The sequence below is a fragment of the Theropithecus gelada genome, chromosome 5, assembly GCF_003255815.1.
Source record: "Theropithecus gelada isolate Dixy chromosome 5, Tgel_1.0, whole genome shotgun sequence".
NCBI classification, from domain to species: domain Eukaryota; kingdom Metazoa; phylum Chordata; class Mammalia; order Primates; family Cercopithecidae; genus Theropithecus; species Theropithecus gelada.
The window spans coordinates 7118428-7140502 of NC_037672.1; the positions used below are offsets into that span (position 1 = coordinate 7118428).

At 46.3% G+C, this 22075-nt stretch overlaps 1 protein-coding gene across 3 annotated transcripts in view; it reads right to left on the bottom strand.

The window, feature by feature from the left end:
* The window catches only part of EVC (EvC ciliary complex subunit 1), a 92056-nt gene that overhangs the window by 61284 nt on the left and 8697 nt on the right, over nt 1-22075 (bottom strand). For all 3 annotated transcript variants that reach the window (XM_025384741.1, XM_025384740.1, XM_025384742.1), the window contains exons 3-6: nt 13806-13889; nt 11516-11748; nt 9748-9832; nt 1372-1467 (exon numbers count right to left, since the gene is read on the bottom strand). In XM_025384741.1, the coding sequence (XP_025240526.1) occupies nt 1372-1467; nt 9748-9832; nt 11516-11748; nt 13806-13889 (498 nt within the window). The remainder of the gene's footprint in view (nt 1-1371; nt 1468-9747; nt 9833-11515; nt 11749-13805; nt 13890-22075) is intronic.

Consider the following 22075-nt stretch of genomic DNA (forward strand, 5'->3'; position numbering starts at 1 on the left):
TGGATGGTGATGAAAGTGATCCCTTGCTGCCCTCATTGCGCACTAGCATAAGACACTCCCACCTGCACAACCACAGATTACAAATGGCATGTCAACAACCCAAAAGTTACCACTCCTTTCCATGGCAACAACCCAGAAGTTACTATCCCCTTTTTAGAAAGTTCTAAATAAATTGTCTCTCAATTTGCGCTGAACTGCCCCTTAATTTGCATGTAATTGAAAGTGGGTTTACAAGAGTATAAATACAGTTGCCAAGCACCCATACGTTACCAACTCTGGGCACACTATCTATGGGTTGGTCCTGCTCCGCAAGAAGTGGCACCATCCACTAAAAGACTTCCTAAGTGAAGTCAAGTACCCTCCTAGGCTACACCCTATTCTGGAGCTTGCCTGCCCTGCAACACTGGTAGTGGTGATGGCAATGAGGACAAGGATGATGATTATGGTGGTAATGAAGACGATGATGGTGGTGATGGTAGTAATGAGAATGCCAATGATTACAACAATGACAAAAGTTATGCTCATGATGATGGTAATGAGGACATGAGGATGGTGATGGTGTTGGTGATGATAGTGGTCATGAGGATGATGATGATGGTGGAAAAGACAGAAAGAATGATGATATCAGTGGTGACAATAGCAAAGATGATGGTGGTGATGGTGATGACAACAATGACATGATGAAAAAGAGAACTGTGATAGTAGTAGTGATGGTGATGATGGTACAAAATAAAAACGGTGGTGATAAGATAATGATGCTTTTGGTGGTGGTTGTGATCATGAGGATGATAGCAGCCCTCACAAATTCACAGTCTAACTCTAACTATGATGTTGCTTTGGTGCATCATACACATCTCTCTTATCCTTTCTGCACTCTTGCAGAACAAGAATTATCTCATTGCACAAAAAAGAAACTAGGATTCTGAGAGCTTGTAAAAGATAAAACCGGGATACCAGCCTCAATCAATCTAACTCTAAGCCCTGATTCTTTGCTGCGTATGAAACAAAATAAACTTTCCATAAAAGACTGAGAATAGAATACAAAGTAGTATACATATCTATAACCAATAAACAAATTTTGTCTTTAAAAATATCCCACACTTATGCAGAAAAAAACATTAACAGTGACCGCCTTTGAGTAGTAGATATGACCAATGTTCTTTTCTTCGTTGTAAATAGCATTCCAGATTTTAATAATACACTTTTCAAAATATTTGTATACATACTTTTATATTTCACTCTACTGTATTAAAAAGTATATATTGTAATAAGCTATTTTATACATAAAAGAAAAATACTTTTGTATCATAAGTTGTATATATTATAATAAACTATTTTTAAGTTACCTTGAAACATAGGTTGAAGACTTACATTTTCCTGTTTTGAAAGGATCTTCTGGTATAATTCATCATCTGACTTCTTTTTAGGAAGGTCAAGGAGGCACATTTTAAAAATCTGAATAAACATCTATTGCCAAGAAAGGAAAGATAACGAAAGAAAAGTTTAACCAATGGTATTTTTGTCTTTTGCTTTCTATTGTCTCTTCCTCCCTCCCTCACTGCCTCTCTCCTTCTTTTCTTCTCTTTCACCCTCTCTTCACACATATTTTTTGCTGAAGGAAAGGATCTCAGATTATAAATTATGACAGTGGCCCATAATGGATTACATTTTCATGAAGCTTCCTTAAAAAGCTTCATTTCTTCCTCATGCATGTATTCAACAAATATTAGGTGCTTATTCTGTGCAAGGCCCTCCACATCCCCATTTCCATGTGTGAAGCAAATATAAAAAGCAAAGGAGGGTATGCTTCTTTGAAGGAAGAATCAGGGGGATAGTTGTATGGAACTGGAAATGCAAAGTTATCCACGTCAGTCTCCTGTTTCAATGGACGGAGACGTCCTTTAAACCAGGAAGGACCCTCCCATAAGTAGGGATACCCAGGAAAGTAAACAGGGGCCTGTATCCACAATTTCTTGATCTATTCACCCTTGTTAAGGCATCTGGATTATTTCCAGTTTGGGGCTATTATGAACAATGCTGCTGTGAACATTTGTGTGAATGTAAGTTGTCATTTCTCTGAGCTAAATGCCCACAAGTGCAATTGCTGGGTCTTCTGGTAATTACAATTTAAGTTTGATAAGAAATTGCCAAAACGTTTTCCAGTATGGCTGCAGGTACCATTTTATATTTCCATCAGCAATGTATGAGTGATCCAGTTTCCCGACATCTTTGCCGGAATTTGGTGTTGTCCCTATTTTTTATTTTAGCCATTTTGATGAGTGTGTAGTGATATCTTACTGTGAGTTCAACTTGGATTTTCATGCTGGCTTAATGACATTGAACACCTTTTTAATGTGTTTACTTACCACCTATATATCCTTTTTGGTGAAGTATCTGTTTATGTCCTTCCCATTTTCTAACTGGATTGCTTCCTGTCTTCAGCTGAGTTTGGAAATTTCCTTATCCGGTCTAGGTACTAGTCCTTTGGTGGACATCTGTTTTGCAAACGTTTTCTCTCACTCTGTAGCTTGTCTTCTCATCTTCTTAACGAGGTCTTTTGCAAAGCGAAAGTTTTTAATTTTAATGAATTCCAGTTAATTTTTCCTTTTGTGTGTCATACTTTTGGTGTCAAGTCTGAAAACTCGTTGCCTAGGTCTAAATCCTGGAGATTTTCTCTTACATCATTTTTTCTTTTTCTTTTTCTTTTCTTTTCTTTTTTTTTTTTTGAGATGGAGTATCACTCTGTCGCCCAGGCTGGAGTGCAGTGGTGTAATCTTGGCTCACTGCAATCTTCACCTCCCGGGTTCAAGCGAGTCCCCCACCGCAGCTTCCGGAGTAGCTGGGATTACAAGCATGTGCCACCACACCTGGCTAATTTCTGTATTTTTAGTAGAGATGGGGTTTCACCACATTGGCCAGGCTGATCTTGTACTCCTGACCTCAAGTGATCCACCCACCTCGGCCTCCCAAAGTACTGGGATTATAGGTGTGAACCAACCATGCCTGGCAATATTTTTTCTAAAAGATTTATAGTTTATTGTTTACATTTAAGTGTGTGATCCCTTTTGAGCTAAATTTTGTATAAGGTGTGAAGTTTAGGTTGAGGTTCTTTTGTCGTTTTTATTGTTTATGGATGTCCAATTACTCCAGTACCATTTATTGAAAAGCTCATCATTCCTCCATTGAAGTGCTTTTGCCTCTTTGTCAAAGGTCATTTAGATATAATTGTATGGTAAGGCATTTTCTTTTTCTTTTATGAACTGGTAAGGCTTTGTTTTTGTTTTTTTTTTTCTTTTTTTGAGACGGGGTTTCTCCGTGTTGCCTGGGCTGGTCTCGAACTCCTGAGCTCATGCAACCTGCCTGCCTCTGCCTCCCAAAGTGCTGGGATTACAGGCATGAGCCACTGCACCCAGCCTGGTAAGGCATTTTTAAATGCAGGGTTTAGCACACTTTTTCAGTAAAGGGTGACACAGCAAATTTTTTTTGGCTTTGCAGGCCATATGATCTCTTTTGCAACTACTCAGTTCTGCAGTTGAGGCATATGCCACACAGGCGCACAGGCAATATGGAAAAGAAGGGGCATGGCCAGATTTGGCTCAAGGGCCACAGTTTTTGATCCTTCTTTTAATGGGTTAAGGCTTGTTAATCACTCTTCTGTGCCAGCCTAATGTATGTATTATATATACTATCACTTGATCTCCATGGCATGCAGGGAGGTTGGTACCATCTTCCCCATTTTGCGGATGAGAAAATGCCCAGCAACTTGCAGGGGCCACTTGCCTCCTGCCACACAGCCACACGCGATAGGGTTGAGATTCGAACCCAGAACTCTGCCCACCAACCTTCACTGTATTTGCCAATGACAATGAGCTCTAAGAAGAAAGTGGCTTTCTACCCACTGAAGATTGATATAGTGTAAGATATAATAACATTATTTTTGCAAGATGTTAGTTTCGAATCTACTTTCTTCCTGACCCCAAATGAATCAGTAATGTTTACAGCCCTCATCCTCTCCCTTTCCATAGTGCCAACTCGGACATAGTTACAGACTCAAATGAAGGTACAAAAATAATACAAGCATACCATGGAGATATTGTAGGGTTGATTTCAGGCCACCTCAGTAAGGTGAATATCACAATAAAGCAAGTCACACATATTTTTGGGTTTTCCAGTACATATAAAAGCTATGTTTACACTATACTGTAGTCTAAGTGTACAATAGCAGTATGTCTTAAAAATGTACATACCTTAATTTTAAAAATACCTTCTTCCTAAAGAATGCTAATGATCATCTGAGCCTAAGACGATTATTAAAAAAAAGTTGTTGGGCTGGGTACGGTGGCTCACACCTGTAATCCCAGGACTTTGGGAGGTGGAGGCAGGCAGATCACGAGGTCAAGAGATCGAGGCCCGTGCTGGCCAATATGGTGAAACCCCGTCTCTACTAAAAATGCAAAAATTGGCTTGGTGTGGTGGCGCAGGCCTGTGGTGCCAGCTGCTCAGGAGGCTGAGACAGCAGAATCGCTTGAACCCAGGAGGCAGAGGTTGCAGTGAGCTGAGGTCTCCATCTCAAAAAAAAAAAAAAAAAAAAAAAAAGTTGTAATCTTTTAGCTGGTGGAGGGTCTTGTCTCAATGTTGATGACTGCTGACTTATGAGGGTAGTGGTTGCTGAAGGTTAGGGTGGCTGAAGGTTAGCGTGGCTGTGGCAGTCTCTTAAAATAAGACAACTCTGAGGTTGGCCACATCAACTGACTCTTCCTTTCACAAAAGATTTCTCTGCAGCATGCCATGCTATTCGATAGCAATTTGCCCACAGTAGAACTTTAAAACTTGGAGTCAATCCTCTCAAACCCTGCAGCTGCTTTACCAAATAAGTTTATATAATATGCTAAATCCATTGTCATGTCAACAACGTTCATAGTATCTTCACCAGAAGCAGATTCCTTCTCTAGAAACCTCACTTTTGTTGCTTATCAATCAGAAGCAGCTCCTCATCCATTCATGTTTCATCATGAGATTGCAGCAGCTCAGTCCTATCTTCAGGCTCCACTTCTAATCCTAGTTTTCTTGCTATTTCCACATTTGCAATGACTTCCTCCACTGAAGTCTTGAATCCCCTCAAAGTCATTCATGAGGATTGAAATCAACCTCTTCCAAACTCTTGTTCATGTTGACATTTTGACTTCCTCCTATGAATCATGAATATTCTCAATGGCATCTAGAATGGTGAATCCTTTCCAGAAGGTTTTCAATTTACACTGTTCAAATCCTTCAGAGGAATCACTGTCTATGGCAGTTACAGCCTTAAGAAATGTATTTCTTAAATAGTAAGCCTTGAAAGTTGAAATGACTCTTTGATCAATGAGCTCAGAATGAATGTTGTTAGCAGGCATGAAAACGACATTAACTTCCTTGTACATCTTCATCAGCGCTCTTGGGTGGCCAGGGGTTTTGAAAGTGACCAGTAACATTTTGAAGAGAATTTTGTTCTCTGGGCAGTAGGTGTCAACAGTAGGCTTAAATCATGCTATAAACAGCTGTGTTGTGATCCAGGCTTTGTTGCCCCATTTATAGAGCATAGGCAGAGTAGACTTAGCATAACCCTTAAGGGCCCTAGGATTTTCAGAGTGGTGCATGAGTACTGGCTTCAACTTAAAGTCATCTCCTGAATTAGCCCCTAACAAGAGCGTCAGCCTGTTCTTTGAAGCTTTGAAGCCAGGTACTGACTTCTCCTCTTTAGCTATGAAAGTCTTAGATGGCATCTTCTTCCATGACCACATTGTGCTATTTCATACATGTTGAAAATCTGTTATTTAGGGCAGCCACCTTCCTCAATGATCTTCGCTAGATCTTCTGGGTAACTTGCTGAAGCTTCTCCATCAGCACTTGCTGCTGCTTCACCTTGCGCTTTTATTTGTTCTGGAGACAGCTTCTTTCTTTAAACCTCATGCTCTGCTGGCTTCAAATTTTTCTTCTGCAGCTTCCTCACCTCTCTCAGCATTCACAGAATTGAAGAGAGTTAGGGTCTTGCTCTGGATTAGGCTTTGGCTTAAAGGGATGTTGTGTCTGGTTTGATCTTCTATGCAGACCACTCAGACTTTCTCCATATCAGCAATAAGGCTGTTTTGCCTCCTTATCATTTGTGCGTTCACTGGAGCAGCACTTTCAATTTCCTTCAAGAACTTTTTCTTCGCATTCACAACTCGGCTGTGTGGTATAAGCAGCCCAGCTCTCAGCCTATCTCAGCTTTGAGCTACCTTCCTCACTATGCTTCATAATTTCTAGCTTTTGACTTAAAAGTGAGAGACATGCAACTCTCTTTCACTCAAACACCTAGAGGCCATTGCAGCATTACTAACTGGCCTAATTTCAATATTAATGTGTCTCAGGGAATAGGGAGGCCTAAGGAGAGGGAATAGCCAGTTGGTGGAGCAGTCAGAACACACAGAACATTTATTAATTAAGTTCGTTGTCTCATACAGATGCAGTTTGTGGTGTCCCCAAACAATTACGATCCTAACGTCAAAGGTCACTGATCACAGATCGCCATAACACATACAATAATCATGAAAAAGTTTGAAATATTGCAAGAATTACAAAATGTCACACAAAGACATGAGGTGAGCATGTGCTGTTGGGAAAACGGAGCCAATAGACTTGCTGGATGCAGAGTTGCCAAAAACCTTCAATTTGTTAAAAAAAAAAAAAAAATTGCAGCATCTCTGAAGCACAGTTAAGTGAAATGCAATAACGCCAGGTGTGTCTGCACCAAGTGCCGTGTGCTCCTCCCCCAGGAGTGGTTCTGATGTCACCATGGTGCAGTATCAAAACTGGGAAACTCTCACTGGTTGAATACCGCTGTCTACAGGCCTTATTCAGTTTTCACCCATCTTTATGCACATTTACATGTGTGCGTGTGTGTGTGCGTGTGTGTGTTCTATGCAATTTTTCCCCATGTATAGATTCACATAAACGCAGCCACAATCAAAGTAATATTCCAGCACCATGAGAACCCCCTAGTGCTGGTGCCCCCCAATCTGTTCTCATCCTGGCCACTCTTTTTATAGAGGTTACACTCCAGCTTCTCCTGCCTCTTGGACAAACCCAGAGCCAGTTTCTTCCTCCTCAGGGCCAGCCAGGGAGCTCCAAGCTTCTGGGATGCATAAGGGCCTCATGTGGTCTGAATAACTTCGGAACCCCAGCTCAGCTCTCGCAGGGATATAGAGCTTTAGGTCTCCAGGCAGCACAGCTCCCAGCGGCTCCTCAGGTTCTTACAGTCCCAGCACTCGACAACAGCGTTGTGCTCCTCACAGCAGGAAGGACTGTGCTGGGAAGCAGCTCTCTCAGGGCGGTGCCAATCACACGTGCAACACATTTCTCCTGAGCACCTTTGACATGCAGGCTGCAGGGCTACACCTGGGCATGCAGGGGCCTTGCACTCAGACCTTGTCCAGGTCTGATTCTGCCATCACCAGCTGTGTGACCTTGGGCAAGTGACTTAACCTCTCTGAGCCTCAGGTTCCTTGTTAGTGAAGTGGCATGTAAACCTTTAAAGAAGATTTAAAGCACCGAGCCTACCAGAGTGTACATGCAGAATAATCGCTGCTGTGACCATGCCAGTCACACAGCTGTGACATGGAGCCCAGAGTTCTACCCACAGAACCCTCTCAAAGTGGGAGAGCTTGACTTCCCAGTAACTCCATATAGCAATAGTTGAAAGGATGTTTTCTTTAAGCCTTTCCTAAAGTGGCCCAGAGAGGTGAAGCAACTTACCCAAAGTCACACAGCTCCTAGTTGTCAAAGGGTGGACTAGAGCCCAGGTCTCTCTCCCTTAATCCAGTGTTCCCGGAACTTCCCTGGGTTTCCGCCCATGAGACTCCCCGCAGGGAAGCCTGACCATCGCCCCAGCTCTGCACTCCCTCAGGTGCCCTCTTCACACTCACATGGTGCTTTGTCACAGGCCGTTGTCATGCTGCCTGCCACTGTTTATTTTGTGACCTCTGTTTACTGCCCTCCCCACTGCCCCAGAGAGTGGGCTCCACAAAGGCAGAGGCCGCCCCTGGTGTCTGACACCGTGCCTGGCAGTGTGCAGAGGCCGTGCCCCTGTGCTGGATGGTGAGTGATGGTGAACGTTCCCTCCAGGACTACAGGCTGCTCCCTGTGGGCACTCGCTGGCTGTGGGGCGAGGCTGGCCAGGACTACTCCGCTCGCCAACTGGACAGGCTCTGAGCCCAGAAACAACTGGTCCTCCCAGGGAGCATGGAGCCTTGGAGAAAACAGCCCGGGCCGGGTGTAGCTCACTGAGGCAGGCTGCAGACACAGGCTGCCTGGTGGCCCCCATTCAGGGACCTCCACAGGGCTGGGGGTAGAGGGGATGAAGGGCCATGCTCTATTTCTTGAATTCTAGCATATTTACGGTTTCAAACATTGGCACCCGTTTATGAGGCCAGTCAGTTCCGCTCACACAGAGCCCAACTTTCTTTCAGGCACATCCCCAGTGTGCTATTCTTGTTCTGTTTTTGTTTTTTGAGACAGGATCTCGCTGTGTCACCCAGGTCAGAGTGCAGTGGTGTGATCACAGTTCACTGTAGCCTCCATCTCCTGGACTCAAGTATTCCTCTCACCTCAGCCTCCTAAGTAGTTGGGGCTACAGGCATGCACCACTGCAGCAGGCTAAGTGTTGTTTGTTTGTGTTTTTGGTAGAGATAGGGTTTTGCTATGTTGCCCAGGCTGGTCTCAAATTCCTGGGCTTAAGCAATCCTCCCACCTCAGCCTCCCAAAGCCTGAGATTACAGTCGTGAGCCACCACACCTCGCCTCCAATGTGACGTTCTTGCCCTTCTCCAGTTTGTAAGAGTGCCCTGTAGACATATCTGTGTGTCTGTCCACCTCTGTTCCTAGCTCTCCCCTTTCTCTCATCTGCCTTCTCTCTGTAGGGTCTCATCCCTCAATCAGTAATTCAGAGAATGTGCCTTATGGAGAAATAACACTTATTTTTAACCGCTGTTGTCTTGATGCCTGAATAAACCCACCAGGGTTCTGCAGCTACACTGGGACTCGTCTCTCTGGTTTCCCATAGCTCAGGTCTACAGTTGATGCAATAAGAGGCCAGGTGCACCTGGCAGAGACTAATGTTGTTTTCCCCACATCCACAGTTCTGAGTTCTCGTTCATTCAGTCAAGAGAACACGTGGCCCCATAAAAAGGTACTGAACGTCTCATCTCAGCGCCACCCCTGCAGCTTTATCACTTTGGGTAAGTCATCCACCCTGTGCCACAGTTTTCTCACCTGCAGAGTGGACATGATAATGACACCCGCCCGTCTGGGTTGTGCTGAGGTTTAAGGGTGATACTCCTGTCCTGGGACCTAGCACATAGCAAGACTCAAGAAAATTCATGTTCATAAATATTCTTATCATTATTATCATTCCTTTAAAAATATTATTCTCTTCTAAATATCTCTTATCTCTATCTGCAGCAGGAGATGTACCCCGGGAGGAGGCATGCATCTTTCTGCTGAGGCCCCTACAGCTCTGGTTAAAGTCAGGGCCATGCCCCACCAACAGGCATGAAGTGCTTTTCCATTGTGTGTCCGGATGCCTGACAGCGCTGCCTTCCCCCACCTCGCGGCGGCTCCGTTTCCACTGATGTCTGCCTCTCAAGGGTATCTGGGACTCACTGCACCCAGAGGCCCTGTGCCCCAGCTCCTGTCCCCATGAAAAGGAGGGAATGCAAACATCTCCACCTACCATGTGCTTTTCCTGCCTCAGTGCTGTGTCCAAATGCAGCAGGTCTTTTAAGTGAAGGCTGTAGATACATAGGTCGATGTCTACGCTGCAAAATAAAATGAGAATCGGAAAAGACTTTCAGGGTATCAGAAATGATGAGTCAGGATATTGGCATGTCCCTAATCAGTACAAGCCACAGCACACCCTGCCTCAGACTCTCATTCTGCAGCACACTGAGGTCCTTACACTTACTCCAGGTCTATAAGAAGGAATCTAATGAGCTATTTGAAACCCACTAACGGCCAGAAGAGAACAGTTGGTATCAGAGACATAGCTGCCTGGGACTTCCAAGAGAAAACCAAAGGAGAGAGGGAAGGGAGAGAAATAAAAATGACGTTTCCTCCTTTGAGTATTTTCTAAAAAAAAATTTTTATTTACTTATCTTTTCAGAAACAGGGTTTTGCTCTGTCTCCCAGGCTGGAGTGCAGTGGTACAATCACAGCTCACTGCAGCCTCTACCTCCTGGGCTCAAGCAATCCTCCCTCCTCAGCCTCCTGAGTAGCCAGGACTACAGGCGTATGCCACCATACCCTGTTGATTTTTGTATTTTATTTTAGAAAGGGGGTCTCACTATGTTGCCTAGGCTGTTCTTGAACTCCTGAGCTCAAGCAATCCACCCACCTTGGCCTCCCAAATGTTGGGATTACAGGCGTGAGCCACGGTGCCCAGCCTCAAGCATTTTCATATCTATCATCACATGTCATCTTTCCTCAGTGCCTTAGCGGAGACACTCTCATGCCCATTTTACAGATGCAGAAACTGACTCAGGGAAGAGAGAATCAGAGAAATCAAGTGACCATCAGAGGGTCAGCGGGGGCAGATACACGGCAGAGTGTAAAAGTCTTTGACCTTTCTTCCCTTCAGGCAAATACATTTTAAATGATGACTCTCCCACCCAAACCATTTCAAATCCTCTAAGTCCAAATGCTGAAAGAAAGCCATTCTAAGCCAGGCCTGGCCAATCCAAGAAGGCCCCTCTTTAATGAAGTCCCTTCTGCCTGGGCCACTTTCAGGCTCAAGGCGCTGAGCCCAGTCTTTTTGCAGCAGCCCTGAGCAGAGGCCGTGCCCTGGCTCATCCCACACCTTGGATTCACGGAATTGTGGAGCAGAGAGAGGCCTGAGGCCTGGTGTGTGAACCTGCCAGCCTGAGTTTCTCGAGCCCCTACCATGTGCAGAGCCCTGTTCTGGGCTGGATCAAACCTGGCTCCGTCACTAACCGCTGTGTGACCAGCAAGTCACGCAACCTCTCTGCGTTTCCCTTTATTCTTTGTGAACTGGGGGAAATGACAGTACAAACTTCACAGGGGTATTAAAAGAAATTCATTCGTTCACTGATTAATACTTATTGATTGCTGAACCTGTCCCAGGCTCCCCCTCACTGGGCAAAATCCTCATGAGATCATCAATCCCTGTAAAGTGATTAGCACTCTGCCCACTTAATCAACTTCACCAGCAGCTAAGGGCATGCCAGTGATTAAATGAGGCCTCCTTGTCATCTCTCCCCGGGATCACGCCTGACTCCATAACTCCAGTGTTGGGCAACACAGCACAACACCCCAGAAGTGACAAATGCATCTGGGGCTCCGACGGTGATGCTGGGTCACTGTGTGTCCCTGGCAGAGTCACTGAACCTCTCCGGGCCTCTGTTTCCTCCTCTGACAATGAGGTGACTCCCTGGCCCACTCCAAGAGGACCAGAAGCCTCATCCTCCATCGCCCCCTCTCCTTACCTCTCACAAGCCAGCACCTCGGGGAAGGCGTTCACCCGGAGGAAGGTGCGGCTGAGAAACCTGTCATCGCTGGTGGCCGAGTGGACGCTGGATGAGGAGCTGCAGTCGTCCTTCTCACCCTGGCTCAGGCTCCCCAGGCTGCTGGAAGGGGAGGCCTCTACCGGCTGGTGCGGCAAAACAGCCTGCTTTAAGTTTTCATGCAGAGACGGGTTGGAGGAGCCATCGGCCAGAGGCTGGGGTGGCAGTAGGAAAGTCACACTCATTCCATGTGATGCCTCGGGGATTTGATCTAGTATTCATAATTCTACCAGTGACTCATGCTAGCCGCTCACAGGAGGGCCTGGCTGGAGGAGACTGACCAGGGTGCCAGCAGATACCACAGAGCTTCCATCCCAGGTTCTGCCACACCCACATCCCAAAGGCCCGAATCACAGTTCACTTGTCCTCATGAGGCCAGTCCCTCTGCACCAGGCTCCTTCCCCTAAACTGCCAGCCTGGATCTGTGCCCTGGACACCCAGCTGCACCCTCCTCCCAGCTGCCAACTCTGACTTCCTCCACAGCCAGCACTTGCCCTGACCCAGTTCTCTCGCTGCTGTCCGACCCCCTGGCCTGCTCCCTCCATGAATCCTGCCAACCACCTGTCCTTTGCCTGCACAGAGCAGGAGTCACCCTCCTGTCTCCTGCCCACCAACGGGTTCCACGCTCCTAATCAAGAAGCTGGAGCACCATGCACACCAGGCCCACAGGGGGTCACAGCCTGGGGCCTGGCACGGCTAGAGGGCCCAGCAAATGTCAGCCTCTACCTCTGGCGGCCCAAGCCACACTGAAGTGGCTCTGGCTTAGACACTCCTGGTCACTTCATAATTCTGGGCCTTTCCAGACTTTGGTCCCCCTGCCTGAAACACCCCCCATTTGTTGTTTGCTGGGTGGAAGTGTCCCTCCCTCCAGGTATGGATTTCGGACACCGTACTGGCTCCACAGGTCCCTGGGCGTCTGCCTCTTGCCTATTTCATCACGTACTGTCCTGCATTCTCAGTGTATTCTGATCCACCCAGGCAGTGAGGGCCTCCAGGGTGGGGCTGATGCTCTGCTGACCACGGCGTGATCCCCAGGGCCCATGCAGGGCCTACCCAGAGGATGCAGAAATGCCCTTTATCCACCCACCCGTCCCACCCTTCAACCATGTGAAGGACGTGGTTCCCAATGTGGGTTCCAGGGAACAGTTCCATGAGCCAGTTACTGCTCACCACAAAGGTTCCATGGAAAAATTAGTTCGGGAAAGCCTGTGTTAAACAAGGTAACATATTCCTTTGGTGCAGGAATTCTCAGAACCTTCAACAGGCTTTGGCTATCTTCAAAAGCAAATAATAATTGAAAGATCCTAACATGTTCTGAATGCTTAGATGTTGTGTGCTGTTCTGAGCTCTTATGTATGTTATGTGTGTAACACAAAACAACTGGGCAAGGCAGGCGCACCATCATCCCCATTTCACAGATAAAGAGACTGAGGCAGGAGAAGTCAGGAAGCACCACACAGTGAATGGCTGAGATGGGGTTAGGACTGAGTCGCTGTGACTCCAGAGCTTGTCATCCTGACCACCAAGAAGGCAAGCCACATTTTCCCAAACTTATTTCACTAGGAAACTTTTTTGCACAAAGCACCTCCCAGATTGAGGGCTCCTGGAAGCGCCATGGAAGGTGTAACCATAGCCAGGTGTTGGGGTCTGACTCAGGCTCTGCCACTTCCTGTCACATGACCTCAGGTCACTAGCCACTCTGGGCCTCAGTTTCGTTATGTGTAAAGTGGAGACAATATTATTTACCTGATAGGCATAACACCAAGTTGAACTGCCTAACGCATGACAAATACTTAGCACAACACTGGCCCTGTGCACGTAAGTGTTCAGTAAGTGTTTAGTCCAGGGCTCTGTGAATGAGGATTAGCACTCAGAACTGAGTCGGTATCAGTGTTTGTATTAGTGTTAAGAAGGCAGAGAGGAAGCTGTCCTACTGTGCTGTCACCTCGTGTCCCTGGGGATACGAGGAACCATGAAACTTCCTTACCGTGGTTACCATGGGCATGTCCTGTTCCTGATAACACTGCTGTAAGACAGATTAACCCTAAGTTTTGCTCCATTACAAAGCCTCAAAGCTATCCCTATTAAAACAACTTGCCATAAAACCCTCAAACAGGACCAAACATCGCACAGTGAATCCCCCCACTTTCCTCCCAATCTCTGGCACATGACAGAGTAACTGGCTTTCTACGATGGCGCTCAGGACTCTCACCCGGAACTTCTGATTGATGGGGTAGATGACTTTGGCCTTCAGGGCGAATGCTGTGATATTGCTGTTGGAAGGCGCCTCACATTCCTGGGAGGGAAAGACACAAACAGCATGGGAAACTTTCTGTAAAATGAAGGGTAAGTTGTCAAGTTTTTCCAAAATGCCACATCCCATTTGTAATAGCAGCCTCAGAAAGGGACGATGATAGGTATATTTAGATTCATGTTAGCTCTTCCTTGCCAGAAGGAAAATGAATGGATGGGTGGACAAACAGATGGATGGATAGATGGATAGATGGGTGAATGAATGGGTGGGTGGGCAGATGGATAGATGGGTGGATGGATGGATAGGTAGACAGAAGAATAGATGGGTGGTTGGATGGAAGGATGGACAGACAGACGGATCGGTGAATGAAAAGGTAGAGAGATAGATGGGTGGATAAAAAAATAGATGGGTATATGGACAGACGGACGAACAGACAAATGCTATCAAAAGAGAATGGCACAATGTTCATTTAATTACAATTCTTCAGCTTTGGAAGAAATAAAGATTTGAATAACTTGAGAATAATTAACAAGAGAGTCTCCTAAGGAATTAGAAAAAGCAAACACACAAAATAATTTTAGCATTGCCAGGGGTATAAGCACATGCAGTCATATTCACACAAGAGTTGGGATTAGACCCTTAAACAAAAGGAAGTGGTTGGGCAAGTCTTCTAACTTCTCCGAACCTCAGTCTTGCCAGATAGTAAACCAGCAGAGTATCTGCCCTCGAGGACCACGTACACGAAGCACCCTGCTGAGTCACTAGAATGGAGAAGCAACTCATCAGTGGGCCACTGTGCGTAGTAGCACAAAAACCACTGTCAAATCCTGCTCAGCAATCACCTCTCCTGACTCATTAATAAGAAGCTGGATGGACTTATCCATGGCCTGCCCTGTATCCCTACATTCTCTGCATCTCTCTCCTGTTGGGTCATCCCCACCCCAGCCCTGCACTTTGTAAAGTCAGTGCTGACTCAGTGCTTTGGAAACAACCAGATAGTGAACGAAGATAAGCAGACAGGCAGGCCTGGAGCCTGGCACTGCAGACCATGAGAAATCTCTACTGGGCAATTCTGAACACACCGATGGAAGAAAACTGCATCTGCGTCAATTCCAGTGCTTCTCAACCACATCTTGAAGAGTGAGCTCCATCACCAATGACCGATTTTCAATGACAAAGTTCACCTTGGAATAAGACACCCTATTGTGGGAAACACAGAAGGATTGATCACTTGCTCCTAATTTGGGGTGTTGACACAGCCTCCACAGAGCCAGAACTGTGGCCTAGATGTATCTCCAGGAAGAGCTGCACCGTGATGCCCTGTGAGCAACACGAGAGGGACACTCCACACCGGGGGCTCCTGTTCTTGTCATTTCTCTGTACCTTACAACTCACGAAAAGACTTGGGTGACAAGAATGGGGGAAGACGCTTCATTATACCTTATACCTTATACAAAATTAATTCAAGATGGATTAAAGACTTAAACGTAAAACCCAAAATTATAAAAACCCTACAAGAAAATCTAGGCAATACCATTCAGGACACAGGCACAGGCAAAGATTTCATGACAAAAGCACCAAAAGCAATCGCAACAAAAGCAAAAACTGACAAATGCGATCGAATTAAAGAGCTTCTGCACAGCAAAAGAAACCATCATCTGAGTGAAAGACAATCTACACTGTGTTAGCCAGGATGGTCTCGATCTCCCGACCTCATGATCTGCCTGCCTCGGCCTCCCAAAGTGCTGGGATTACAGGCGTGAGCCACTGTGCCTGGCGAAAGACAATCTACAGAAGTGGAAAACATTTTTGCAATCTATCCATCTGACAAGGGTCTAATACCCAGAGTCTACAAGGAACTTAAACAAATTTACAAGAATAAAACAACCCCATTAAAAAGTGGGCAAAGAACATGAACAGACACTTCTCAAAAGAAAACATTCATATGGCTGACAAACATATGAAAAAAAGCTCAACATGGCTGATCATTAGAGAAATATAAATCAAAACCACAATGAGATACCATCTCACGCCAGTCAGAATGGCGATTATTAAAAAGTCAAGAAACAACAGATGCTGGTGAGGCTGTGGAAAAAAGGAAAACTTTTACACTGTTGGTGGGAGTGTAAATTAGTTCAACCATTGTGGAAGACAGAATGGCGACTCCTCAAAGACCCAGAAGCAGAAATGCCATTTGTCCCAGCAATCCCATTACTGGGTATCTATCCAAAGGAATAGAAATCATTCTATTATAAAGATACATGCACGTGTATATTCACTGCAGCACTATTCACAATAGCAAAGACATGGGATCAACCCAAAAGCCTATCCATGATAGACTGGGTAAAGAAAATGTGGTACATATACACTATGGAATACTATGCAGTCATAAAAAGGAACAAGATCATGACCTTTGCAGGGGCATAGATGGAGCTGGAAGCCATTATCCTCAGCAAACTAACACAGGAACAGAAAATCAAACACCGCATGTTCTCACTTATAAGTAGAAGCTGGACAGTGAGAACACATAGACACACTGGGTCAGGGGAACAACACACACCGGGGCCTGTGAGGGGGTGAGAAGAGGGAGACAGTCAGGGAGAATAGCTAGTGCATGCTGGGCTTAACACCTAGGTGATGGGATGATCTGTGCAGCAAACCACTATGGCACACATTTACCTATGTAACAAACATGCACACCCTGCACATGTACCCCAGAACTTAAAATAAAAGTTGAAGAAAAGGTTTTAAGAAGCAAAAAAAAAAAAAAAAAACTAACAGGGAAGACCACCAACATACGCTACCTCCCTAAGCTTCCAAGGACCCTGCCACAGAGGTCACTGTCTCCACTTCCAGACAGAGAAAATGAGTCACAGAGAGGTGAAGCCACATGCCCAAGGCCACACAGCTAATCATCGCTAGAACCGGGATCTGAACTCAGCTTTGCAGCCCCAGGTCCGCCCTCTTTAGCCGATGCCAAGCTGGCTCTGTCAACATGATGCGAATAACAGCAAGAGTAAGTGCCATGCAGTTTAAAAGGAAGTGGGGGTTCATAGAGAAGGTCCCTGGGCTTGGCTTCACCGTGTTCAGGAACCTACATCAGATACTGAGGCACTGCACACTCCCATATCCCAAGTCCCCACATCCAACCGACCACCAATCAATCCCATCAACTTAACCTCCTAAATCTCTCTGTAATCCATGGCCCTGGCCTATGCCTCCAGCATATTTACCCTGAAGGGCTGCAATCACTTCCTAACCAGCTCCTCATCCATGTATTGAGGGTCTACCGTGTCCAGCCACCTTATGCATGTTTGCCCATCTAATTGTCACACATCAGTCAGCTTGGGGAGGTGGGGACTATTATTATCACACCCACCTTATGGTGCTGCGAACTGAGGATCAGAGGTTAACACCTTCCAATTCATTCTCCACGTGGGAATCAAATGATTTTTTTTTTTTTTTTTTTGAGACTCCATCGCCTAGGCTGCAGTGCAGTGGCACGATCTGGGCTCACTGCAACCTCCGCCTCCCAGGTTCACGCCATTCTCCTGCCTCAGCCTCCCAAGTAGCCAGGACTACAGGCGCCTGCCACCACGTCTGGCTAATTTTTTGTATATTAGTAGAGACAGAGTTTCACCATGTTAGCCAGGATGGTTTCAATCTCCTGACCTCGTGATCCGCCGGCCTTGGCCACCCAAAGTGCTGGGATTACAGGCGTGAGCCACTGCGCCCGGCCCGAATGATCTTTTTAAGCATGAATTTCCATTGATGCACCTCTTAAAACCCTTCCTGGCCTCCCTCTGACCTGAGGGTACAGAGCCTGGCCTGCTCTCAGTCCCCTGCATTCTGGCCCACTTTCTGCTTGAAGTTTTGTCAGTGAATAAGGAATGGCAGGAAGATGGAAAAGGCTGAACTCAGGACTAATTTGCAGGGTCCACTGCAAAATGAAAATGAGGATTCTTATGTAATAATGATTAAGAATTTCAAGACAGTGACAGCAGAGTCCACCAGCCAAGAGGGGGCCTATCTGAGCATGGTCCCTGTGACCTCACAGGTCACACCCAGGACAGCAGCAATGGCTGACTATCCAGGGGAGACACATTTGCTCAAGGGAAAGATTCAAAAGCAAAAGGGCCCTGTGCATTTTTAAACTTCCTACAAACAGGGGAGAAAAGAAAGGACAAAGAAAAGGGTGACCATGATAGAAAAGCAAAATCCCTGCTTCCCAGGGGTTTACCTTCAAGAGGGGAATACAAAACAAAAACGTAATTATGAAAAGGAAAGGGCCGGGCGCCGTGGCTCGCACCTGTAATCCCAGCACTTTGGGAGGCCAAGGTGGGAAGATGATGAGATCAGGAGTTCAAGACCAGCCTGACCAACATGGTGAAACCCTGTCTCTACTAAAAACACAAAAATTAGCTGGGTGTGGTGGCACACACCTGTAATCCCAGGTACTCAGGAGGCTGAGGCAGGAGAATCACTTGAATCCGGGAGGTGGAGGTTGCAGGGAGCTGAGATCGCATCACCGTACTCCAGCCTGGGCAAGAGAGTGAGATTTCATCTCAAAAAAAAAAAAAAAGAAGGAAAGGACGTTGGTGCAGGGCGCAGCACCTGGGGATGGAGGAGTCGGGAAATGGGCATCAGACACACACCCTGGCTGGCAGGAAGGCTCCACCTGATCTGTCTACCTGCAGACTGCAACCCCTGCAGAGCCAGCCCAAGGACGGTCATGGTCTTTGCCAGGGGATGAAGGATGCAGGAGCATGTGACACACGAAATCAGGGAAGGAGCAGGCTCTGCTACCTGAACAGGAGCCACCGCCTTTAGTTTTTAAAAGCTCTCCTCACTAAGGTCAGGTGTCCTCCAAATTCCAAGAGTCTCCCCAGCCAAAGCAATACAATTATTTAGGAAATTGGTTGTAACAAAATCTCCAAGGTAAAACTTCCTCAGCTAGAGCAATGCAATTATTCAGCAAATTGGTTAAAGTATAATTGCAGGAAAGGAAAAGCCATTCCCGTCACCAATATAAAGGAGTTCTTTTCAGAGAATGCGTAAATGCATCCTTAAAGGCTCTACCCACTCTCCCTCCCTCCACAGCAAAGGAATGGGATGGAGAGACGGAGGCTGTGGAATAGCATGCCTCAGAGCCTTCTGGAATTTTCTGTTTGTTTTCGGCTGAGATGAGTTGTTCATTAAACAGAGGTCATCCAAGGCGTGGCAGGAACTACAAGGCCCTGGTTTTCTGTGCACTGGAGGACAAGAAAGTTATAGCTCAACCCACTGGGCCAAAGCAGCCCTGACCGCATATTTTGACAAGCTCAGTCTGCAGAAAGCAAGAGCATTCTGACAAGCCGGTCACTGGAACAAGCAGATCTTTCACTTAACCCTTGGTAATTATTAGCTTGATAATAGGCATCTGCTAGGTGTAGCTGAATAGTGAACAAGTAAGACATTACTAGGCAGAAAAAAATAACCTGACAGCAGGGTAGAAAGACTCAGGCCCCCCTGCAAACACTGATTGAGCACCCATTCTGTGGCAGGAACGTTCACACGCATTAACTCAGCCCTGGGTGACTCGGGGATGGCAGGGGGAGCACCACCACTGCTGTCATTTTAAATGAGAAACCTGAGGCTCAGACGGGTTATGCTTCCTCCCCAACATCACACAGCAAACATGTGGCAGAGCTGGGACTGGGTTCCAGGATTCTAGGTCCTAAAGCCAGCACTGTTTTCATCACATTCAAGGACACCCTATGTGTGAGCTGCGTTGTTTGTTTAACAGCTTTGAGATTTAATTCACACACCCTGCAGTTCATTCATGTAAAGCATAATATTTCATAGTTTTCCGTATCTTCAAATATGTGCAGCCATCACTATAGTCAACTTTATTTATTTATTTATTTATTTTGAGACAGAGTCTCGCTCTGTCACTTAAGCTGGAGTGCAGTGGTACAATCTTGGCTCACAGCAACCTCTGCCTCCTGGGTTCAAGCAATTCTCCTGCCTCAGCCTCCCAAGTAGCTAGGACTACAGGCACACACGACCATGCCCAGCTGATTTTTGTATTTTTAGTAGAGATGGGGTTTCACCATGTTGGCCAGGCTGGTCGCGAACTCCTGACCTTAAGTGTCTGCCCATCTCAGCCTCTCAAAGTGCTGGGATTACAGGCGTGAGCCACCATGCCCAGCCTATAGTCAACCTAAAACATTCTCATGGCATCAAAGAGAAACCCGGTCCTCTTTTGCTGTCACCCCATCCCTCCCCTTCCTCTGCCCCAGCCCCCGGAAACCACTAATCTACTTTTGTCTGTATAAATCTTCCTGTTCTAGACATTTCACAGGAATGGAATCCTATAACATGTGGTCTTTTGTGAGTGGCGTCTTTCATTAGCATGTTTTCCAGGTTCATCCAGGTTGCAGCATGGATCAGCCCCTCATTTTATTTTATGGCCAAATAACCTTCCAATGTCTGCATATATCACATTTTATTTTTCCAGTTTTTCCATTTGGGTTGTTTCCACATTTTGGCTATTGTGAATAGTGTTGCTTTGAACATCTGTGTACAAGTTTTTGGGTGGACATCTGTTTTCACATCTATCAGCACATTCTAGTAGTGTGAGAGGGTGGGATGGGGCAGAGCAGTAGAGAGAGAGATGAGCGGAAGAGAGACACAGAGACAGGGAGATGCCATGTACCTGCAGCTCACACACTGCCATAAAGACACACACAGAAAGACCCACAGAGACACGTGAGAGAGTGATGGACTGGGACATACACAGACACACGTGGAGAGGCAAGCACACGGTGTCAGAGACAGCACAGGGCACATCCAAATAGGGGCTCAATCAGTGTTTGTAGGGAGGCCTAAGTCTTTCTATCCTGCTGTAAAGTTAACTCATATTTTCCTGCCTAGTAATGTCTTACCTGTTCACTATTCGGCTACACCTAGCAGATACCCATTATCAAGCTAACAATTACTAAGGGTAAAGTTAAAGATCTGCTTGTTCCAGACTCATCTCCTGCAAGCCATGTCCCGGGATAGCAGCAGAGGCTTGCCCATCTCTCCCCAGCTCCACGCTGGCCAAGAGCAGGGCAGTGCCCCCCTCCACAGGATCCCACCAGCCAGGGAGGGAGATGCAGGGCTGATGCAAAACCTGATTGTTCAGAGTAACTAGAAGCTGAGCCCTACTGACTTTGGACCTTTGGGGAAATCCGTTTTTAAATCCCCAGCCCACTTTCTTCTGTGGTAAGCTGAGGCTGCGGAACAGGATGGAACAGGTTGGAAAGGGGCAGAGGCTAGGAGTCAGGTGTGCAGACGTAGCACTCCCGAGCAGGGGCCTGGCAAACCCAAGGACAAATATCAGCTTGGCTACTCTCCAGCTGCGGGACTCAGGAGAGTAGCCTACCTCTGAGCCTCGGCTTCCTCATCTGGAAAACGGGAATATAACTCAGATCAGCCTCACGTGGCTGTTGAGAGAAGGGCACGAGATCACTCACGTGAGTGTTGGCATCACTCACAGGTGAGAGGTGTAAAACTGCCTGGCATGAGTAGCTGCTAAAAAATAATGCTAGTTCAATCTCTCCCCTTATTCCAGAAGACGAAGCCTGCAGTACTTTCTAGGAGACAAGGAGGTGACTAGAAATGTCACATCCTCTCCACCCACGGGGCTCACCCAGAAAGCGATGTTCTGTGGATAGAGTAAGGGTTCCAGGAAGGCAGGAACAAAGAGAATTTTTTTAACATCTCTTCCAGACGCCCAGCACTCCCACTCCTAGAGATTTAATTAAAGGAAGTAAAATGAAATGAAAATAAGCAAACATATGCACCAACATTCATAGTAGGCTTATTCATCACAGCCAAATTCTAAAACCGGCCCAGTCCACCAATGACACACCCACCAAATGGAAAGCAATCAACAAAGCGTGGCACATCCACACAGTTGACTGCCACTGAGCAATACAAATGGGCGAATTATTGATACACACAACGAAAGGGAAACATCTCAAGGCATTCTGTGGAGGAAACACAGGGATGGAACAGCACAATTCTATTTGCATAAGGTTCTAGAACCACAGAACCAACCAATGGAAATCCCATGCATGGGTGCCTCTGGAAGTGTGTGGGGGTGGGGAGTAACCAGAAAGGGGCACTAGAAGACTTGCTGGGTGATGAAAACATTCTCAGCGGGGGTATTGGTTCTAAGGGGTGTGCAATTCTCAAAACTC